This window comes from Boleophthalmus pectinirostris, unplaced genomic scaffold (genome assembly GCF_026225935.1).
Source record: "Boleophthalmus pectinirostris isolate CB_2022bp ecotype Guang Dong unplaced genomic scaffold, ASM2622593v1 HiC_scaffold_6, whole genome shotgun sequence".
In the NCBI taxonomy this organism is placed as follows: Eukaryota; Metazoa; Chordata; class Actinopteri; order Gobiiformes; family Gobiidae; genus Boleophthalmus; species Boleophthalmus pectinirostris.
The window spans coordinates 22,113,020-22,135,285 of record NW_026571447.1 but is presented as its reverse complement, the minus strand read 5'-3'; the positions used below and the strand labels follow the sequence as shown (position 1 = coordinate 22,135,285).

The 22,266-nt window shown below is 38.6% G+C and overlaps 2 protein-coding genes across 2 annotated transcripts in view; one reads left to right on the top strand and one right to left on the bottom strand.

Moving 5' to 3' along the window:
• The window catches only part of LOC110171634 (ankyrin repeat and IBR domain-containing protein 1), a 17,980-nt gene extending 6,296 nt beyond the window's left edge, over positions 1–11,684 (top strand). The window contains exons 7-20 of the mRNA XM_020937382.2: positions 1,140–1,228; positions 1,303–1,447; positions 2,061–2,227; positions 2,712–2,800; positions 3,253–3,383; positions 5,736–5,870; positions 5,977–6,063; positions 6,230–6,296; positions 6,647–6,792; positions 6,895–7,073; positions 7,430–7,481; positions 8,173–8,284; positions 8,516–8,550; positions 8,647–11,684. Of these exons, the coding sequence (XP_020793041.1) occupies positions 1,140–1,228; positions 1,303–1,447; positions 2,061–2,227; positions 2,712–2,800; positions 3,253–3,383; positions 5,736–5,870; positions 5,977–6,063; positions 6,230–6,296; positions 6,647–6,792; positions 6,895–7,073; positions 7,430–7,481; positions 8,173–8,284; positions 8,516–8,550; positions 8,647–9,510 (2,298 nt within the window). The 3' untranslated portion in view covers positions 9,511–11,684. The remainder of the gene's footprint in view (positions 1–1,139; positions 1,229–1,302; positions 1,448–2,060; positions 2,228–2,711; positions 2,801–3,252; positions 3,384–5,735; positions 5,871–5,976; positions 6,064–6,229; positions 6,297–6,646; positions 6,793–6,894; positions 7,074–7,429; positions 7,482–8,172; positions 8,285–8,515; positions 8,551–8,646) is intronic.
• zgc:110410 (uncharacterized protein LOC553618 homolog) lies at positions 11,534–22,266 on the bottom strand. The gene is made up of 11 exons (XM_020937365.2): positions 22,226–22,266; positions 21,095–21,209; positions 19,583–19,736; positions 19,158–19,236; positions 16,566–16,619; positions 15,437–15,527; positions 15,249–15,286; positions 14,454–14,541; positions 13,023–13,112; positions 12,629–12,676; positions 11,534–11,683 (listed from the first exon to the last, which is right to left on the bottom strand). The coding sequence occupies exons 2-11, from the start codon at positions 21,176–21,178 to the stop codon at positions 11,534–11,536; spliced, it is 876 nt and encodes a 291-aa protein (XP_020793024.2). The 5' UTR covers positions 21,179–21,209; positions 22,226–22,266.

The following is a 22,266-nucleotide window of genomic DNA, read 5'->3' as shown; positions in this document are numbered from 1 at the left end:
TCTGTGCAGACACTGTAGCATAAATTTAGATTAGTTTTTGCTTCGTGTATCTTCTTGCCCTTCAAATCAGCAAGCATTGAGGAGGGAGCCTGTGTGCGCTATATGCGGCAGGAGCGAGAGCGTGAAAAGGCAAGGAGCGACATACTGACGTGAGGCAGATGGACAGGTATGATGTTTAAAGAAGTTTAACCTGCCCTGTGATGCACGCTGGTACACCAGGGGCACGTTGTTGCTGGCAAGGCTTGTGTGTTTGTGATGTGCCGCGCAGTGTCCGCGGGCTCCAAATGAGCGCCCAGGCTGCAGTGGCTGCACACTGGTACACTTTTATTTTCGACTGCAGTGGCCGTAATGAAAAATGAAAAATGAAAAATCGCACTCTTCAAGTGTCAGACCTCGAGTCTGCGACAAGACCGAGACAAGATTGCATCCAAATGCGCTCAAGTCCGAGACATGACCGAGACTGTAAAAAAAAAAAAAAGGGTGTCCAGGGTGGTCTCGAGTACTCCGACTCTAATGTGTTATTTTGAATGCTAACATAAAATAAAAGACTGAGTCATCTGAGTAAATGTAGATCAAATTCACTTTTTAATGTCTTTTTGTAAAACTGTTACACCGAAATTTCTACTACTTTTTTGTACTTAGGATATTAAAAGAACAACAACTGAGAGAACTTTTAGGGAGCTCAAGCCTTTTATTCAACTTATCTTTTGTTGAAGAACTTGAATAATTTTATTTTGTGGCCTGTTGTTAATGGATAATAGCTTCTGATAGGCGGCAATTTGTCTTGAAATCTTGAAATCTTGAATCTGGCAGCCCTTATTGAGCCTCTAAAAAGATGTGTCTTGTGCCAGCCGACTGTGTTCCACTCAAGGGCCTGTTTAAAGGTTACACTTGATTATATCTCATTCTGGTCTTTTTCAAATCAATACTTACATTGTTGAGGCGCACTGGCTCCTTTATTTCTTTTGTCAGGCCCAGGCTTCACTATAACAAGAGCTCAGTGTATTGGGGGTGTGTATTTTGCATAACTTTGAACATTATTTCCCTTTCTAATGCAAAAATGTCAGTTTGCGCTTTTAACATTTTTATCAGTTTATCCCCTGCATAATCTTCTTGCATGTATTGCATTTGTATTTCAGTGTGGTATCTGCATGTCTTCCTTCTCCATCTTTGAAGAGCCAGTTGACATGCCATGTGGCCATGAATTCTGCAGAGGATGCTGGGAAGGGTAGGTCATAAAGGCAACTTTTTCTAATCATTTTAATTTGATAATTGGAATTAATGAAAAACATGCATCTGCAGGTTTCTGAATATGAAGATTCAGGAGGGTGAGGCTCACAACATCTTCTGCCCTGCGTTTGACTGCTACCAACTTGTGCCTGTGGAAGTTATAGAGAGTGTTGTTTCAAGAGAGATGGACAGGCGCTATCTCCAGTTTGACATTAAGGTAGACTAAATATATGAATAGATTGTATTCAATATTGTTTAAAACCATATAAACTGAAAAAGGAGCTTAGTGGTTGATGTTTGAACAGTATTAAATGCTAGTAGTCTTCTACTATTACTATAACCAAATTAATATTGTGGTTGACACGAAAAGAAACAGCACTGGATTTTTAAGGTTTTATAAAGACCACAGCAGAGAGGAGATGGCTTGGCATGAGTTAGTTTGTCATTTAAAAGTAAATTGATAGATTAATCGCTTTATAAATATAAATACACTGTTTACTAGTAATTACATAAATACTAGTAATTACATGAATTCCTGTGATCTTGTGAGTGCGGCTTGCCTCAAATACTTGAGAGAGTTCTTTTGCCAGCACCACACGCCACCCCTTTTATTTGTACACAGGTCTTTTTGACTGTACATTTCTTGATCAACTACAGCCCTAAAGTGCATATTTAGTAAATTAAAATACATTTTTTACATTGATACTGATTTAATAGTTTTTACATATTGATGCCTGTATTTCTTTTGGCCTGCATGTCAGTAACAAAAAATATTTCTCCTTAATTTTTGTTTACAGTCCATCATTGCTAACGTTGCTCTTTGTTGTCAGGCATTTGTGGAGAATAACCCTGCCATCCGCTGGTGTCCCGTGGCAGGCTGTGAGAGGGCGGTGAGGCTAAACACACAGGGTCCTGGAAGTTCTACCTCAGACTCTCTGAGCTTCCCCCTCCTCAGAGCCCCTGCTGTGGACTGTGGCAAAGGACACCTCTTCTGTTGGTCAGTTTTAATCACTACATCATCGATAAATAGGTTAAAAATCAATATGTAGTGGTTTTAGAGGCAAGGGATTATGGGAATTTATTGTGGGGATGGACAAAATATAACTGAAATAATTTTTTCATATTCCTGTAGGTTTTTGATACTTCGAAGAGTACCAATATTTAGCACCAGTATTGTTTCAGTCTTTTTTGTGAACAAACTAGTGAATTAAAATGAAAAAGGAAAAGCAATGGAGCTCATGGGGCATCTGTATGTCTGTATGTATTATATCCCAGACAGTAAAATTAAGTAAATTCAAGTAAATTTTGTAATTTATTTTCTACAAACCTGAATTTCTAAACTTTGAACATAAATGCAGTTAAGAAAACAGTTAATGCAATATTTAATACAAGCTGCTTGTGAAGTGAACTAATAAGATCCTTTTATGTGCCTTTGCCACTGTATTATAGTATTGTGTTTCTTAAATCAGTTGTGATTCTAGGGAGTGTCAAGGAGAGGCACATGAGCCCTGTGACTGTGAGACGTGGACATCCTGGCTGCAGAAAGTCTCTGAGATGAAGCCTGAAGAGCGTACGTTTACAGCCATTGAGGGATGCCTCAGTGCAATGCTAATATTTGATAATGTACTGGTCCAGGTGCTGAATGTTTAAAATAGGTCCTCTCTGATAACAAGTGCATCATTAAAGGTTTGCCTATACATAGTTATTCATTTTAAGAATCACTTGTTGAAACCAGACCTCCTATGATTAAGGTTGTAGTGGCTCAAAAACAAAATTCTTTTTAGTTGCAGAGTTTGAGCAACCATTCTTTATGAATTTTGAATTTTTTATCTTATTTGAGATACTCTTTTTGATCAAGCCTCAAACTTTTCTGTTTTTGCTCTGTGTGTAAAACAGGAAACACAAATAACAATGTAAATAACAATGTATTAGCAGTGAACCCTATTGAAGCTCAACAATGCGTTTGCTGCATCTCTTGTACCTCATTAAAGCTTTATTTGTGCTCTTCTCCTTATGCTAAAGTGGCTGGTGTGAGTGAAGCTTACGAGGATGCCGCCAACTGCCTCTGGTTACTCACTAACTCCAAACCCTGTGCCAACTGCAAGTCCCCCATTCAGAAGAATGAGGGCTGCAACCACATGCAGTGTGCCAAGGTATGTTTGAGTTTCCCAATAATAATAATAATAAGTCAGCCAAATTAAGCATGGTTTATGTGAAATTATGGAGACTCTAGTCAACCACCAAACTAAAATTTGTTGTTATTGTTGTTGATTATAAATGTAGCTGTTTACCCCAGCAGGTGCTAGTGCTAGCTGCTGCATAGTACAGGCCAAGGCAATCATGTTGATGTGTTCATTCTGTCTGTGAGCCCAAGCTTTCAAATGATTTATAACATATCATGGTATTGGCTGTTTGCTTTAGCATTGGCTTGGGCATTAAAAGTCACTTAATGGACTAGGCAAAACAAAAATTAATGCGGTTCAGTAAAAAAAACAACAACACTGTGTTTAACTTGAAATATAAATAATGAAAATACAGAAATGATAAAAAAATACATTTAGTTGTGTTAAATTGCTGACCTATGTGCAGCTTTGGAGGCCTTTAAATGATTGACATCTATAATGAGACTTGTGAGTTTGTTTCCTCTTAGTTTTAATGACGTTCAAGTGGTAAAAGTTCATTAATTTGTAACCATACTTGAAACACAAGTATAGGCATAAATTAATCATTATCATAATGGATATAAATGGAGACTCAATTTTAAGGAAATGTGCAAGGGTAATGTGGCAATTATATCAGCAGGTGTGAGTATGTAATTACTTGACTTAAAGGGTGTTTTTAAAACTCCTATTCAACATTTTGTATACTTTCATATCATCTCTTAATGATATGAAATTATATCGCTTGAAATGCATTTTGGGATAGAGCTCCTCTCATTAAAACATACAATTATGTTACCTTTAGAGTGGTATTCCTCTCGCAGAGTATCAACCTGGCTCGAGCCAGATTGTTATGTCTGTCACTCTCATCTTGTGTAGAACACAGTTCAGTCTGGAATGACTCACTGAAAGCAATCGTAAAATGCGGCACGTCATGACGAATATTTGAATTTGATTGGTCAAAGCGTCACAACAGCAGAAGAAGCTGAAAAATCTAATTTTTGTTACATCAAGTTGAGAGAAAAGAACAAACCTCGTCCCTGACCACAAATGCTCAAAAGCTTACCTTCTGCATGTTTTTCACAAATATTATAGTCCGTATTGATGCAAAAAATTTTGTTTTGGTTTGCTTGAGCACTTCGCCTTATGCCTCCATACAAACTTCAGTGCTGCTCTGTGATTGGTGCGCCTATCACCTGTTGGACCTTATGCCAAGATGGATTCTTGTGAGTTTGTATATCACGAGAATCCATCTTGCTGTGCATGGTAGTAGAGCACAGAGACATCCTCTACAATCCAAGGTAGTAGAGGATTTTACAAAAAAAGATGAACACAATATGATAACAGTGCTCTTTATTTTTGTGTTTTCTTTCATAAGTGCTTATATTATTTAGTGTATTTTTATTTTTTGGGCCTATTTGTTGAGCCAGAAATACTAGAATCTGAGCATAATTTACTGTTATGTACCCGAACTCTAAATCATCCATCAGATCTTACTTCCAAACAGTTAAAACTTAAGCAGTATGTTCATCAAATACATTATTACTTGAGTATTTTTTGGCTCACGTATTCTTTAATTTTACCCAATATTATATTAAAGTACTGGTACTTTATAAAATAAGTAACATTTTTGGATATTCACCTCTGGGGCTTTGTGTTCATTGTACCAACTTTGTGACTTTGCAGTGCCAAAAAGAGCAGTAGGCTGTCATGAGTTGTGTGTGCTGGCCCTGCTGCTGTCTGGCTGCAGATGTCTGAGCTGAAGAGTCTGAGAGGAGATGGAGATTAGTTCACAAAGGCCACTGAGTCTCTTGACTTGTCATTACCTGGAAAGACGTGGCGTTACTGCTGTTGCTTAGAAACTCAGGATTGTGTGTTGCCAAGGAACATTTGGTCTTTGTCTTTGTGCTTCCACTTTTCACCCTTCTCCGTGGTCTCCACATTTCTATTACGTCTGCCCAATACAAACACTTTCTTTTTGTTTATCTGTCAGACACTCGTTGCCGCTCGTACTTGTTTCCTTTGTATTGATTTGTTGAAGTGTCATGTAACAAAAGTCATGGCAGAGTTTCCATAACAACCAAGAGAGATCTTGTAATACGTTGGGGCTTCTGTGAGCTATAGGTTGCAAGTGTTTTTAATGTGTTTTGTAGTTATTTTTTTCTGTGTGTTTTTGTGATTAAGCCAACAGTTCCTTTTAAAGTTGAATTTTTGAAAGTTGAAAGTAAATCTTTCTATTGTTAAGCTTTGCAACTCTTTTGCTTTTATGTTCTGATAGTGTAAATATCTTTCTGTTCTTACTTTGTACATATATAACTATTTGTTGTATTCTGTCTGTCCCTGTAGTGCAAATATGATTTCTGCTGGATCTGCCTGGAGGAGTGGAAAAAGCACAGCTCATCCACTGGAGGGTACTATCGATGCACTCGCTATGAAGTCATCCAGCAAGTGGAGGAGCAGTCAAAGGAGATGACTGAAGAGGTAGAACTCAAACTACAAAATAAATGCTGTTGTATTATTTTCACAAATTATCAAGCCATCAATGATATTAAAAACTTTTTTCTATTCACCATGTCTAATTTTTCAGGCAGAGAAGAAACACCAGAATTTTCAGGAACTTGATCGCTTTATGCACTACTACACACGGTTCAAGAACCATGAGCACAGTTATCAGGTACTGTCCGGTTACCACTCCACATATGTACATTTGAATCTGCCTCATTATTTTCCATTCATATCCTGTCTTACTTTCTATTCTCCCAAGTATTTGTTGGGGCAGTGTTGTCCAGATATTTTTTACTTAACAAGAGACCTTAAAAGCTTCTGTCTTCTTAAATTAGCTGGAGCAACGCCTGTTGAAAACAGCCAAAGAGAAGATGGAGCAGCTCAGCAGAGCACTGAGTGGAAGTGAGTATGGACCAGATGTAACAGTGTCAGTCTCCATTACACTTTTCAGCATGTCCCATTTACTTTGATGTTACGTTTTGAGAAAACAAAGCAGAAGGACTCCTATAAAGGTGTTGAAAAAGCACAACCAAATGACAGTTCATATGCTTGAGAGAAAATGTTCTTGTTTTGAACTAATTAAACCCTTCTACTGTTCAGACATGAAAGTTTCTTGTCTTTTGTGCAAGGGTAAATTAAAACTATTCCTTAAACTTACCTGGTTATATAAAGAGTATATGAAATACAGTGGAACAATAGAAACATACATACATGCTTATTTTAGACATTGTACTTTGATTTACTTATTGCAGGAGAAGGAGGCCCACCTGACACCACTTTCATTGAAGACGCAGTTCTAGAACTACTAAAGACTCGGCGCATCCTGAAGTGCTCTTATCCTTACGGGTTCTTCCTTGAGCCCAAAAGCACAAAGAAAGAGATCTATGAGCTTATGCAGGTATCAGTGCTCAGCGTTGACAGGCTGGCTGTCATAAAAGGCTTTGTACTGCCATACCGTTTACACTCTGAATGTGTTACCAGTATGGTTCTTTGTTTGTAGACGGATTTGGAGATGGTAACAGAGGACCTTGCACAGAAAGTAAATCGGCCTTACCTGAGGACCCCCCGCCATAAGATCATCCGTGCAGCCTGTCTGATTCAGCAGAAGAGGCAGGAGTTTCTGGCTTCTGTGGCCAGAGGGGTAGCACCCAGTGACTCTCCTGAGGCTCCCAGGCGCAGGTAAAATCTCAAATCATAAATGTATATTTTAAAGAGGATCCCCGCATGAAAATCATATGATATATTATATTATAATTATGTTATACATTCATATTATACAAATATAATGTATGGATAGCATAGATTATATGTTACACGGATATGTTATCCGTGCAAGTAATCCTGCAATCTCTCACTATTCAAACTGTCCACACAGTCACCCATACAACAAACTTGTGCTTCTTTTTCAAGACTCAGTCCACAAGCCTACATAACCCATGCTCCAGCACGACCACCATGAAATGTTAGAAGTGTAACGCCACCTCTTTAAATGTTTTGAATATTTAATGTGTCTTTCTTGTTTTGTTTATTTTCAGTTTTGCTGGAGGCACATGGGACTGGGAATATTTAGGATTTGCATCGCCTGAGGTACTGTGGTCTATATTGGGTATATGCAAACATTTGTGTAGATGTCAGTTTTAGAAAGTGTATATTACATGATCGACCTTATCTGCTACTACAGTTTGATTCCTTGGTGTTGCATTCACTCTAGTGGATTTGAATTAACCCATTGAAAGGCCTAATAATATGAGCCTACTACTGAGTAGACTCATATTATTAGCTGCCTCAGATAATTGCCCTTCACTTCTTCAAGTGTGTGATGCCCGTTCTTCATTCTGTACAAATAATTTTTTGACCTGTGGAAACAGGAATACAGTTTGCGTAGTAATGCTGCATGCAGTGGTACCTGTAGATCAGGGGTGAATAGTTTATTATAGACCGATGATGTATTACTTAATCAGATTGACACTAGACTTTGTCATTGAGGATATCTCTTACTCATCTCTAAATAATTGGATATCAGTGTTATGATACATACCTGAATGTCAATCAGCATCATCTAAATACTAATTTAAGACAGGGAGATATTTTGATAAAGTTTAATGAATAGTTTTTTAATATACTTTATGCAAATGCTCTTTTGAAATTAATTTAGGCCTACTTTGTGAAAGTATCTGTAATTACTTCTCTACCATTCACACTCCACTCACTGACAATATGTCAGAAATCTCAAATGAGAATCTGCACCATAATGAAAAGTAACTTTGTCCTCTCACAGGAATATGCAGAGTTCCAGTACAGACGTAGGCACAGGCAGCGGCGGAGAGGAGACCTCTCCAGTGTACGCAGTGGCACCCCAGACCCCGAAGACCCCAGTGATGGCACTTTAGGTAAGAAACACTTTGAGATCTCTTTACCAAAATGAAATATTTTCTTTTAGAATAAACACAATATCATTCTTAATTTTCACCCATTACTATGTGCAATCTTTTGTAAGAGTAGAATATGGAAATACATGGTCAAGTTTCTAACTTCAGGAAGCAGTTACCATGTGACAGAAATACCTGTGTTTACTGTCTATTAACTGTGATTAATGTATTATATTTGTTATTGTTATATAGATGGACATGACCTTGGTGGGCACAGACATTTAATGGTGAGCCAATGGTTTTGTTTAATAAAAAGAAGAATTGGAATAAATACAATTTATATCAGTTTCAAATGCGTGTGTTTTTTTAATCTATTGTTCCAGGGTCTCGGCTCTTTGGATGAAGATGACCCAAACATTCTATTGGCCATACAGCTATCTCTCCAGGAGTCAGGGATGACAGGGGGAGGAGCCTCTGATGAGCCTCATGATGTGTCGCTGGGGGCCATCGGCACCTCACTGCCCTCTCATCTGGAGCAGAGCCCTGTAGGTGTGGAGGCACTTACCCGAGCCTCTCTGAGCAGCTCTGAGCTACTGGAGCTGGGAGACAGTCTGTCTAGACTGTCCATCAGTGGTCACTACCCTACCACAGGCCACATGTACAGGACGTCCCTCCCCATCCCAGTGGCTCCAGGAGGAAATAACTCCTCCACGGGGCTGTTCTCCTCCAGCGACACTCTAGACTCCACCACATGTAGCAGCCAGGAGCCGTCCTCGTCTTCTGCTTTAGCTGCAAACACAAACCTGCTGGGAAACATCATGGCTTGGTTCCATGACATGAACCCTCAAGGTATCACCCTGGTCCCCCCCACATCCTCCGACACGGACACCAACCTGTGTGCGCTGCACACTGAAGATGAAGATGAAAGCCTTCGGGATGAGCAGGAAAAATCTGCTCTGGTCGTCCCAGAAAATACAAAGGAAGTGGAGGCAGAGGTGTGTGCAAGTGCTCCAGAGCAAAAGGAGAGTGCTGGAGCTGTAGCTGTAGCAGAGAGGCCTAAGCAGCTGGAGCTGGTACAGCTGGAGCCCCTGCCTTACACCAGCTCAGTGCTGCCCAGTGCAGAGCACACACACCCTGAGGCCTGGAGGCTCGGCCATGTGGTGGACTCTCCACAGTGCCACTCTGTGTCCGAACAGCTGCCCAGCACCAGCTCCTCTGAGTGGGAAGAACAAGTGCACTTGGTATGATGGAGGATTTCGAAAAGCCAAACAGCCCTAAGAGTGCCCAATGATGACAGCAAGGAGGATGTCTCTGATTGTGCTCATGACAAACTTTCAGGATACAGCAGGAGCGTACTTTTGTGAAGCATTCTGTGGCGTATTTTTCTTAAAGTAAATATTGTGCTGAGTAACTGATGTAGGAAAAGGTTGCTGTGTCAGTTTGAGTCAGAGGACTGATAGAAACTGTAGCCTAGTGCGCTGTGTGTCTCCACTGGATCTATAGCCTATTGTATGTTTTAGGACCTTTTGGCTCCATAGAGGGCACGGTAGTATTTAGCAGTGATGTTAAATCTATTGGGAACAGGTAAGGACTAATTGCCTTGCCTGTTTAATTCTGCCTATTTTGTAGGTGCCAAACACTGACGAGCAAAAGCACAATTTGCAGTCACTAAGTGGATTCTTTAAAGCAAATTGTGCCTGTTGAATTCAATCTGAACCACTCGGTAAAATGTTAATGTGAAACTCTCAAGCCATATTTCCTTCAATACTTCTGCTGGTGATATTTCACTGTAAACAGAACCACTGATCCACAGAGCAGTTATTTATTGTAAACATGAGATATGCACAGGGAATTATTTTAGATTAACAATGGATATGAATTTAAAAAAATAAGAGATTTTTGTCACAAATGTCACCTGTTGAATTTAAACATGGACCAGCCCAAAGGCTATTTCTAAATGCACACTGTGTGCAGAAAAACATAGCTTGAGAAGTACACATGTGAGTAGCCTTGTTTTTCTGATGCAGGAAGACGCATTTAAGGATAACAACATCCTAATTTTAGATTTAGTAGGGCAGTGTCATTTATCCCAAGAGTTTCGAAGCAAACTGAATGTGTGTGGGACATTACTCTGCTGTCACAATACAGTGCCTTTGTGTTAATCACCTTTGATTTGAACATTTTCGGAGTGCTAATTACACAGTATTTATGGTGTAAACCAAATATATACCCCATTACCTTATGTTTTCTCACTAGTATGTAGTGTGCAAACAGGAGCTCCTAACTGATGTTCTTGGTTTATCTGTAGCATGAGGCTTTTGTTTGTTTCATTAACATAGGAAAATCAGAGGAGTATAATGGCAGTGAATGACTTCTCTTTACATTTTAAACTACTTTTTGATTTATATTTTAGTTTGAGTGCTGCAAAAGATCCTGTGTTTTAGAGACTAAATCACTTTACAGACTTTGGAGTTGACCTAATGTATTTTGCTATACCTGAAGACACTACACAGAGGACAGTTGCAATATATTCTATCAAAGAAGATTGTGCGTAATTAGAACCTAATGTTTTACAGACTACTGTCTGAATGAATGAAGTGATCTCTATTCAAATCAAAAGACCTAGGACAGCATTGGCAGTAATGTTGTGTCTTGAAGTTGTGTGTGTGTGCCATAATGAAGTTAGTGGAGCTAACTTAGCCTGAAGTGTTATCAGGTAAAAGTGACTATGAACCTTGTGTGTGACTGACATTATGCTGTGCATGAACTGGGTACACCTCTCAATGGGATCTGTACTTTATATTTCACCTCTAATGTCCAGGTAACTTATTTTAAAAAACAGACATTTTGTAACTCATCCAGATTTTCTATTGTAAAGCAACTAATCCTTGAAATGTTATTTGCACTTTCATAGTCTATACTTGATACATTCCCTCTTTATATGAACAATGGTTAATGTGTGATGCCAATAAACTGTGTTGAGTTTTAAGCGCAACCTTTTTTCTGCCTCAGGCTGCAACACTTAACACACATCAACAAATGTAACTGTATTAAAAAGACTAAAAATCAGAAAAGTAATACATTTTATTTTAAACATGTGGCAAGATACAGTGGTTAAAAAAATATGGAAATGAAATGATGTCAGTGCAGCTGTATAGACAGTACTGCCTGGTGGTCTCTGTGTAACTACTATATAACAGTACTGCCTGATGGTTTGGCTGTCTCTGTGAAACAGTACTGTCTTGTGGTCTGGTGATCTGGTGAGGGGTGTCAGCGACAGAGGCCGATGAGCTGCAGCAGAAGCAGGAACAGGGACACGATGTCTAGATACAGATTGAGAGCGGCAAAGACATACTCCTCTGGGGATACGGCATTCCTGTGTTTCCCACCAATGATCAGCTGAGTGTCAAACACCAAATACTGCAAATGGACACAAGCTTCATCTGTACAATATCTTACGTATAGATAATGTTTTGCCTAAGCACAACTGTAGAACCATTCAAAAGACTTGTCTGTAAGACATTTTCTATCATCAACTGAATTCTTATAATTCATGGCTAATAATAATATTAATTATTTTATTTAAGAAAAGGGGAAACAATTCATATTAATGAACATTTAGCTAAAAATAAAGACAAATGCCTTAGGCTAATTTCCATCTGCAGATCCCTTGGCAGGTTGATGTTACAAAAAATAAAACATACACACTAAACGAATATGTCATCTGGTCAATATAATTCAGGTAGTCTTGTCTGGAGTCTTTTTCTAGCCCTCGGTTTGGAGTGCATGCTCTAGGCTTTGCTTAGCATGTCCATAACCTCAGCATCCTTCTGAATGTACAGAAATTTTCATTGTCAGATCCTAAGTGTCTATTCTTTTGACAGCTTTAGCCCATTTATTCCCCACTCTGTATATTAGTACTGTAGCTCAGTTCTCTACTTATATAACATAGCAGGTAGATGGAACAAACTCAGATTTCTGCGTAAGCCTTCTCAAAACACATCTATCTTAAAACTGTGGTCAAGAGAGGCAGTGTCTTTGTGCTGACTGTGTGGCGGGCCCTGTGTGGCGGGCCCAGTGTGGCGGGGCACTTTGTTCCACCAGCTGACTCGCTGGGTCACAACATTTGCTGCTAATGCCAAAGGCATGCAGAGAGGTGGCTGTGAAAATGAAGCCCACTGCTGTTTAACACTGCATAATAGAAATGAAAGGGCACCAGCACATCAGTGACTCTCTTTACACTAACTGCCCTGACAGCCGCTTTGGCACATCACATGTTCCCCACACTCCCACCCTGATGAAGACTTAGCCACTAAAAAAGGTCACATTAAGCCCAAAATGATGTAAAGCATATGGTGTACTTACCAAAGAAAACACCAAGGTCCCCAGGCAGGCATAGGCAATATAAACATACTGAAAGAACATGGAACATGAGTGACCATATGTGATTATATTCTGATCTGAGTGTTTTTTTGTTTTTTTTAAAAAGCAGCTTCCATTAGCTCTGTGTGTGGTGTGTTTCACTATAGTACAAACACTGTGTGTGTTCTACTGAGAGCCCACACTTTACATACATCAGTGTGACATCTGGGCTCATCCTGAGAGCTTTCTTTCAAGTCTGCTGAGCACACGGGTCACAACATCACATAAAATACTCTGTTTACACTAAAAGCTCCACACTCACTCTCTCTTCTTCTCAATGATGCCATGAATTTGAAAATCTCAGTAAACACAGGTGTAGATATACACTTTCATTTACCTGTGATCGGAGAATTGCACAAAGCAAACCGAATGAAAAGAGGGTCCACAATAATACCCACAGGCTCCCATTTAGCATGGTGAAGTCCCACTAGTAAGGAGAAGAGACAAACCGGTTTAATACATTTCATGTACTATGTTCATGTATTCAGTAAATGCCAAAATTAGGAAAAACTATTTAACAGAGAAGTTACAAGAAAAAACTAACAAGAGAATACATACAACAAGATTTGTATGTAATCAATAAACAGGATGTCGCACAGGCTGGGGGCTGGCCCGATGGTCCCTTTGCCCTTTTCACATGAACACCAAATACAGCCACGATTGCAGAATCACTGACCACTGGAGGATGGATGAGCTTAAGATTCAATAAGTGTGTCTGGGTGACATTTAATGAGACCAAGACTAGTGCAGCTATGTGAAGCTAAAACATAAAAGGTATGTAAGGTTAGGTTACTAAACTTAATATGCATACAGTCACATATTTTGGGATTGGTTGATCCCCCAAGCATAAAGCCACAAAGCTTTTTTGGCCATAACAGCTCCCATTTGGTATATAATTGGTCATGTAGACACAAAGCTTCTTCAATAGAATAGCTTGTTGTTGTGCACTAAGAGAGCTTTCATCGCTCTCATTGTTTGGCCACATTGTTTGTAGTTACATACTTGAGAATTATTTGAAAGCCACTCAAGGCAGATTTTTATTTTTTTTCTTCTTGCTATTAAAATATCAGGTCTAAAATGCAAAATCACTTTAATCTCCAAGTGTGAATGCTTGGAAATTGTCAGGAAATTGTTCCATTTCTATATTTTTTCTATAGAAATAATTTGGGTCGACAATGTTTCTTTCATGAGCTACAATGTTTCTTACATGAGCTTTCTTACAAGAAAGTTTGGTTGAGAAATGTGGATGTACTTGCACCAAGTGGGTAACCTACCTACAAATGAGTATTTCTAACCTCTGACCAGGATCACGGCTCAAGATCTCTGGGGTGTGCGCAGTATTGACAGTGATAAATGTAATGATAAATAGCCAGCAATGGTCTAAAATTTTTTATCAAAATAAATCTACTCTCTCCATCTGAAATATGCAACTATATTATATTCAACTGTCTTACCAACATGAGCTTGGTTGTGTGTGTAGGATTTATATTATGGGTAAAAACTTCACCTCAGCTGAAGACAAAAACTTGATGTGCAAATGCTGTGATTGGAGCAGTAATCAGCTTTCCCTTTGCAGCCTTTTAAAGCCTTACCAATACCTGCCGAGCAAACAGCAAGCACCAGCTTAACTCTGTTCCTCTGAGTGCACAGGAAACACAGCTTAGTATAGGGGCATTTACTGCTCACTGCACCTCAAAGTCGTGGCGCTTTATGAAATTTCACTTGTGGCTGCCCTGCAAACGGAGCTCCGAGCTGTGACAGATCTCACCTTTGACTGGAAGGCAAACAGACTTAAGGCCAAGGACACCAGTGCAGTGGCCAGCATGGCCCACAGGACAGCCTCGGCATCATAAAACCTGCAGCAGGGAGAGCACAAATACACTATGGTGGATATGACACATCTTAAATTGACTATTAATCCAAAAGTCTGCAGTTCCATCCCCACTCCCAACAGTGCATGCTGTTGTTGTTTCTTTGAGAAAGACACTTAACCCACATTCCTATTGGTGTCTATATTTTTAAGAATATTTGTGTGAATGGTTGTAAAGCATTTTGAGTCCCCAGTGCAGGTAGAAAATAGCTATAATAAAACTTGGATGCCCTTTCTGATTAAACACTTCATTTATTTGGCAGTAGGAGATTAGCGGCTTGTGAGCTCTTGTTGCATTTGTATGTTGAATTGGGTTATATTTCTAATCTAAATCAAATCCAGCACTATTCTACATTTGAAAAAGGCTAATATTGCCAATGATACCAGTACCATTATGGTCAAGGAATTTACTGCCCATGCACATACTGTTCAGGCTATACTAGTTTTCAAGTAACAAGCGGATACTTAGGTAGCTAAACAACCTTTATATTGCCAACAGTTTATAACTAATTGTCATGCTGCTGTAGTGGTGTATTCTCATGTCTCCATTTGTTTTTTAATTTGGTAAAAAACACAATGATAGCATCTTATCTACGGCTTCATTTCTGGCTTCCCAAATTCGATGTGATATGGATCAAAAGTGGTTATTATTGTGCAAATGAGAGAGTGCGTCAAGCAAAAACAAACACTCACGCAGCCACAGACCCCAGCATCAGGCCCTCCGCCACTGTCTAAACACAGAGAGACAAATTCATGGTAAATACAGAAAAATACAGAAAGAGGAGAGGGTGCGTAGGGGAGGAGAGGGAGGAAAGGGAGGAGAGGGAGGAGAGGGTGTTCATATGGTGCCTGGCTGCTACTGCTCCTGCCCATATACTCACAAACAAGCCCAGGGCGATGAAATTGAGAGGGACTTGACGGCGCAGGTTGTCACAGCAAGACAAGGCCACCACAAGCACCAGGACCACCGCCCTATTTCACACAGAATATAGGATGAGTCGGAAATAACAAAAACACAGACTGTAAACATCAACAAGAGGCACACAGCTCAGTATGGGAATTCAACCAGTATGATACTTGTTTCTGTGTTTTTTTTGTAATAAATAATCACTATCTGGCAATAAATTTGAGCTTGGATTTATTTGTTTGTTTTTTATCTGTTTTTACGATTTTATTTTATCTCTCAACTTCCTGTTGTACCTCATCTGGCCTTGAACTAGAAGGCCTGCATGAAGTTGTGTTTCTTAATGCATGATGAGTTAGTTACTGATAAATCTGCTTCGACTCAGCTCTCACTGGTATCATGTTTAAATTAGTCATTATTTGATCCACTCCCAGGTTTCCCAGAAGGAAGATGTGCTCTTTGACCCAAATAATGACATAACTTAATGCTCTGTTTTAATTACTAGCCTTATTTAATATCTTTATATGTGTACTTAGGACTTTTCATGTACTCTCACTGATAAATTGTGAATGGCAGATTATAACCTTAATTAATTCATTATGATTTATATAGTTGAGATATGGTGAGCTAAGGCTTATAAATGCAGAATATTTATGTCAATATAATTAATTACATTATTGTTGAACATCTGATATTTTATTATTTTTTGACATTCAATAATTCATAATTGCCACAGTATTTACTATAAAAAGGTCTTTCTGTATGTGTTTTAGAGTCAGTATATCCCAGATAACGATTACAATGATCTAAGAGTAGTTATGATTAGTCGATTAATTATAGCAGCCTTATTGTACTTATTTAGTTTATTAAGAGCATAGATCTAAGCAGGAAGCATTTTGGATTTTTCCACTAAGAAAACTCTGATTTGGTTTTAAGTATGTAATCAATATTCCATCTTTGGCAAATGAGTAAATGAGTAATGCATTGAATTTGCTTCAGGTTTAAAAATGATCCAACAAAAATAGACATAAAAGAAGTATAAAAAGAAGTATAAAAAAGATTGCTGATGCTTCGGGCTATATATTAGAGTCACTTTTGACACTTACATCATGGTGTAAGAAAACCAGCTGTTGTGCCATGTCCAGTCCCTCAGCTCTGACCTGGCGTGAAAAGAAACACAGCTTTAATAGAGGTGCCATTCATCTGAGAACTGTTGTAGAATGATTGTATTAAATATTAACAGAGGACAGAGCACAGTGCACTGGGGACACCAATACAATTTATGAAAGGAAATGACTGTAGAGGGGCAGGAGCACATCCATTATACAAAACATATAAAGCCATCAAAGTGTTATATAAAGCAAACTATTACAAGGAAAGAGATGTTTTATTTTAGCTTTTTCCATATGATGTGTTGACGGTTAAATGAGTCTGGAAGTGTACGACTACAGGATTATGTTGTTCTATTTGACACAGCCCTCTTTCATGGTGCTGCAGTAGTTCTGGTTTGTCATTGTTTGGGAGCAAAAGCCACTGTACCCACTTGTAACTCTTTTGGATGCCCTACAAAGCCATTTAGGCCTGAGTCCTTCATCCGGTTTATTCTCTTTATTCCGCCCCACCCACTTTTGTCTCTAAATGCTCTTAACAGCGCTTTCTTGTGGTGGCACTTCCAGTTAAATGTGGATTCCATTCATTTCAATGGAAAATTTGAGAAAAATGTTAATTGAAATATTTTTTAAAAAGTTTAATATTTCACTGTTTTCTGATCTATGTCATAATGTTGTTTCCTCATCAAAAACATACCTGGAGTTGTGTTTTGTTTCATTCACATAGGTTTAACACACAAACGCTGAATAATTAGACTGAGTTCTTCTCTCAAACTGGAACAACTCTATGCATCTTTCATAGAATCATTTCAGCCCTAAGTTGCCAATCTCTACTAAATGTGAATGAAACAAAAGACAACTCTGGATATGTTTTTGAGGTGGTAACAACATTTACAACACGGTTAAAAGCTTATAAAAGTAAATTATGTGTAATATAGTCCCTTTAAATATGACAGAAAGTAGGTTAACTTGTGTAAAATGTTTAGTGTTCACATCCACCAACAAGTCAACAATGCCCTAATGATTCCCCGAGGGGCTTTAAAACAGCTTTCATATTGAAATTATTTGTTGTCAAAAGCAGCAGCCCCATGCAAAATAAACGGCAACTTACAGAATAAGGTGAATATCTCCCACTTTTCCATTAATGCTACATGAAAAAACCTAAGACTGTCAGTGTGTCACAATTGGTAAAAACAAAAAATCTAATGGCATTAACTTACTGCAATTATTATTCATGAGCTTAAATTTCATGAGGCTGTCCCTCCATGTGCCATCCATAGACTAGCTAGCAAAACAGGAAATATTTGTTTATTTGTTTATTTATAGGATATGGGGTCCACTCTCTATCATAAAATCACACAAAAACACATAGACCGTACAATAAAAGTAAATCACATAATAGTCAATGCATAACAGCAACTTCTATGATGAGGGGAAAAGGCAGAAAACACAGACATCAGTTAATCACAGTTTGGTTAGCATTGATTTCTTGAGATGTTTTTTAAAAGCAAGATGATTGTGTGTCTGCATCATTTCTTGAGGCAGCTTATTCCAGTGAGAAGTGGCTCTGTATATAAAAGTTTTTTGTCAATGCATTAGTTCTTTGTCTAGGCAAAGTAAAAGTAGCAAAGGAGGCTCGTCTTTTGTTATACCCATGTCTGTGAGAACAGGCTCTGAGGTCTATGTGTCACCCAGACTTTGTGCAAGGACAGAACCAAGCTACACGTCAGTCTCTCTTTGACTTTCTTCCATGACAGTCTCTTATGCATAACATTAACACTTGTTCTGAAAGGGCGTCTGAGAGCTCGTCTTGCAGCTCGATTCTGAACTATCTGCAGTTTGTCCAGGTCTTTGTTGGCAGCACTAGACCACACAATAGGACAAAAATCCAGATGAGATAAAACAAGAGAATGTATTACAAGTTTTCTCGCTTCACCTGGCATAAATTGAGCATTTCTTCTCGTTATTGAAGTACTTCTACTCATCTTAGTAACAATAAACGTAAACCATGGGGGCGCTTCCGGCTTCAATTGACTTTATGTTGAAAAATTGTCGCCCCTCTCTCTGTGACTGCTGTAATAAACCTCATCATAAAATGCTCGTATTAACCCACTCACATGGTCCTGCTGTTTTTATTTAGCTATTTTGTCCGTTAATAAATTCCTATTCCTAATATGGAACTTAGCTCCAAATTGACTCCTGTAACTGCTGGCATCGTGAGCTTCATTTCACTGGAGCGAGCAGAACGCTATGGGTGACGTCACTCTCCTTTAGTCCATTTCTTTTTACAGTCTATGATTCCCATCACATTTATTAATACAGTATGTCTTTCTTTTTCTACTTTTTCTGAGGCGGTCATCACAGCGAGGGAATCTCTTGTTCTGTTATGAGGACAATTCACTTACTAATTTATTGGGAGGGATTGAATTGTAAGATGGGCAGTTGTCAGATATACAATTGGTATATAATAGCAGCCACATTTTGCTTAATCAGCCCCACGGCAGAAGTAGCTCATCAAACATTGTAAGGATTGATTGAATAATGAAGGTGCCTTATCAGTATTAACAGTATAGTCATTTTCTTACTTACCAATAAAGAAAAGCACAGATTATGCCCACAGTCACCAGCAGCTGCAGCATTAAGATCAGGTAGACTTTCTTAATGAATCCTATTGAGAAAAAATACAAAGAGGGTCATAGGTACACAGTAGGAGAACCTTGACAATAGAGAAATGCAAAACAAACGGAGGAGGACAAAAGCAGACAGGCTGCCAAACAGAACAGTGAGGCGAAGGCAGCGCTGCATTTAAAACACAGCCAACTCACATTCCCTTCAAATCATTTCTTTTGTGTGAAAAGGTACACAGCTCAGGCAAAGGGAACACTTTCTCTTTCAAATCAATTTCCAGCCCTGGCAACAGAACGATCGAGGAAGTAACTGCTGTTTAACCCATGCAAACAAAACTATTTTCTCTCTCTCTCGCTCTCTCCGTCTGAGATTTGGCCAAGAATTACCTCGTCGTATGTTGCTGTCGCTGAAGCTGCTTTCCTCCTCACCATAGGAGTAGTCAGGAGGGGGGCTGAAGTCTACTGCCATAGATGTTTGGCCCTCTGGATGGGCTGTGTTATCATAAGGAGCAGACACCACGGAGATGTTTCCTTTGCCAACCTACTCCAACAACAGTATGACATAAGGACAGTGAGGTTTGTTCATCTAAAAAATACACATATAATAGGATGTACACAAAATGCCTAAATTTGAGTCAAACTAGTAAGTTATTATTTATGATCAAAACACCACTAGAAACATACCCAGACCTTAACTGGACACTGTTAAAACTTACTAGGCTGCGTTTTTTCCTTACATAAGATCAAGATATATTTATTATTAAGCATTCTAATAAGTAAAAACTACATTTCTTGTGGTGCTCGCCTTGTTATGCAGAATAAGACATTAATCGCTGGATAAACACTAATTCAAACAAATACATACAAATTAGCAGCTGTGGTAAAATAGTATTGTAGCCACAGCTGCCCTGGGACAGACTAACGGAAGTAAGGCTGCCAATCTGCACCAAAAGCCACATTCGTATTAGGCAATGTGGGTGAAGTGTCTTGCTTAAGAAAACACTAACAGAACTTGAAATTATAGCTGGGATTTATGATGAAGTTAGTTTTGTATTTTCTTGTAAATAATAACTTTATAACTGCATATGAACAAAATGAGGTAACTGTTTGAGAACTTGAGAAATTGTTTGCAAACTCTAAACTGAAGAGAATTGCAGTGTGATTGAAAAGTAAGATTAAACTAGTTGGCAGAGAACTAGACCCTTTTCTTTGTTCAATTAGCATGTCCTGCGGTGTGACAGCCGTATTCAGTCAAAAGTTTAAAATCGTGTTAAGGGTGGAAAACATGCTGTGTAATTTTCCCAAGAAATGAAAATGGTCAAACTGTAGTAAATGCATCTCCTCAACTCCTATTATTATTCTTGTGTAATAAAAGGTTTTAAATTGTTTAGGTAGGGATTTTCTCATTTTTTATTTCAAAGCTTCATCTTAGAGGCTGTAAATAGATACTTTTATAATACATGCCATACCTCTCTTGGTAAGTGAAAAGATGCCAAGGTCTCCAGAGGAAACCACAATAACACAAGCAGAACACCCCACACAGAGGGAAAATCTCAGGGGATCACACCCACAACGTTCTGGTTTAGCAACAGGAGCACCAAACTCCTGCCTCTGGATAATAGTGCACCCTTCAAACATTTTTACTGTTGTATGAAGGGTCACATACAAAAGTTAATTACCATAAAAAAGGTTTCAATAATCTTGCAATTTTAATAGTTATAATACTTTTGCAATGGGCCCCAGCTATAATAGGCTCATGATCAAAGCCAGAGTGACTTAGACTCATGCACTGTGCACCGTGGGGCACAAACACACACTGAATAAATGGAAAATAAGTCAGCCCTTATAATTCTTTCCCCCTTCTATGACGCAAATTAAAATGTTCAGCTAACTACCGACCTGATAGCTCATGCCTGCATAATTACTCTGCCCGTAGTCCTGGAAGTTGTATGGAGGCGGGTTGGCTCCGTTAGCTTGGTCCATTTTCAAATAATACTGGAGCTTTTCATCAACCCTGCATAAGAAAGAAGAACAAACAAAATGCTAACACTGAGGTCATATGGCACAGTGCAACCACCATCAGCACTTTTGTCACTGCCGCTAAATCTGCTATGCAAAAATAAATGCCTAATTACAAAATGATGCATCGCACAAACACTGAAAGCCAAGCCATGACTAACATCCATAATTATTGCCTTAAGCCCCCCTTTAATAGAGCTATATGTATATTTAATAGCCAAATCGGTTGTGGCTAATTGATCTCAAAGGAAAAGCAGTTGCCAGCTATAAGGCCACACAGACAATATATTGTGGCGTTTAGTTTAAATATAATGCGGACAGGGGAGTCATATATTGGCTAGGGCATCACAATCCAAACATTAATAATTAAAGTACCAAAGTAATGGTCTAATTACTCACACAAAAGCTGATTTTGTTTGATAAGGGGCCACCGTTAATGTCAAAGGAGTTTACTATGTGGATCTACAGTTCAGTAAAGCATCAAAATAATGTATCTATGGATTAAGCACCATACATTTCTTCTAATATCAGTAATGCATAATAGATTAGATTCAGGCAGTGATAGATCGACCGGCAGCTTGAGGAGTCTATTAGTTGTTCAAACAAAAGCTTAATTTGAATGTAAGTTTGCATAGGAGTTGCATTACAAGAGTAAAATACAGCGCAAAATAGTATGTCTTGGAAGTGGCCCTCTTGTCAAGATGTATTAAATATTCTGATGTTATGATAATACAGTTTATCAAGATAGGGCTGAGTAATAAAGGCTAATAATAGTAGGCCAAATAGAAAGACGGGTAGACAGGAAGATAGATAGACAGAAAGATAAATAGAAAGACAGAGGGAGGCTGCTAGTCCCATCCAGTATTTTTATGAATGAACATGTGTATTTTTAGAAGTTACATTTATACAGACTTCACATTACAAAGGTAAAAGGTTTAATCTATATCAGTACGCTCTTTGGAAAGAAATACTATCAATGACTGAGCCTTTGGTAGTAGAAATGTGTCTTACCTCTAGAGCAGCGGAGGTGGTGGTGACAGGAATGAACTGGA

What these genes read in the sequence shown, in the direction of transcription:
- zgc:110410 (XM_020937365.2), bottom strand. Translation starts at nt 21,178, where the DNA reads ATGGACCAAGCTAACGGAGCCAACCCGCCTCCATACAACTTCCAGGAC. An exon ending in ATCTGTGCTTTTCTTTATTG is followed by an intron (nt 16,620 to 19,157) that starts GTAAGTAAGAAA and finishes TTTTCACGCCAG; the next exon opens with GTCAGAGCTGAGGGACTGGA. An exon ending in ATGCTGGGGTCTGTGGCTGC is followed by an intron (nt 14,542 to 15,248) that starts GTGAGTGTTTGT and finishes TCCCTGCTGCAG; the next exon opens with GTTTTATGATGCCGAGGCTG.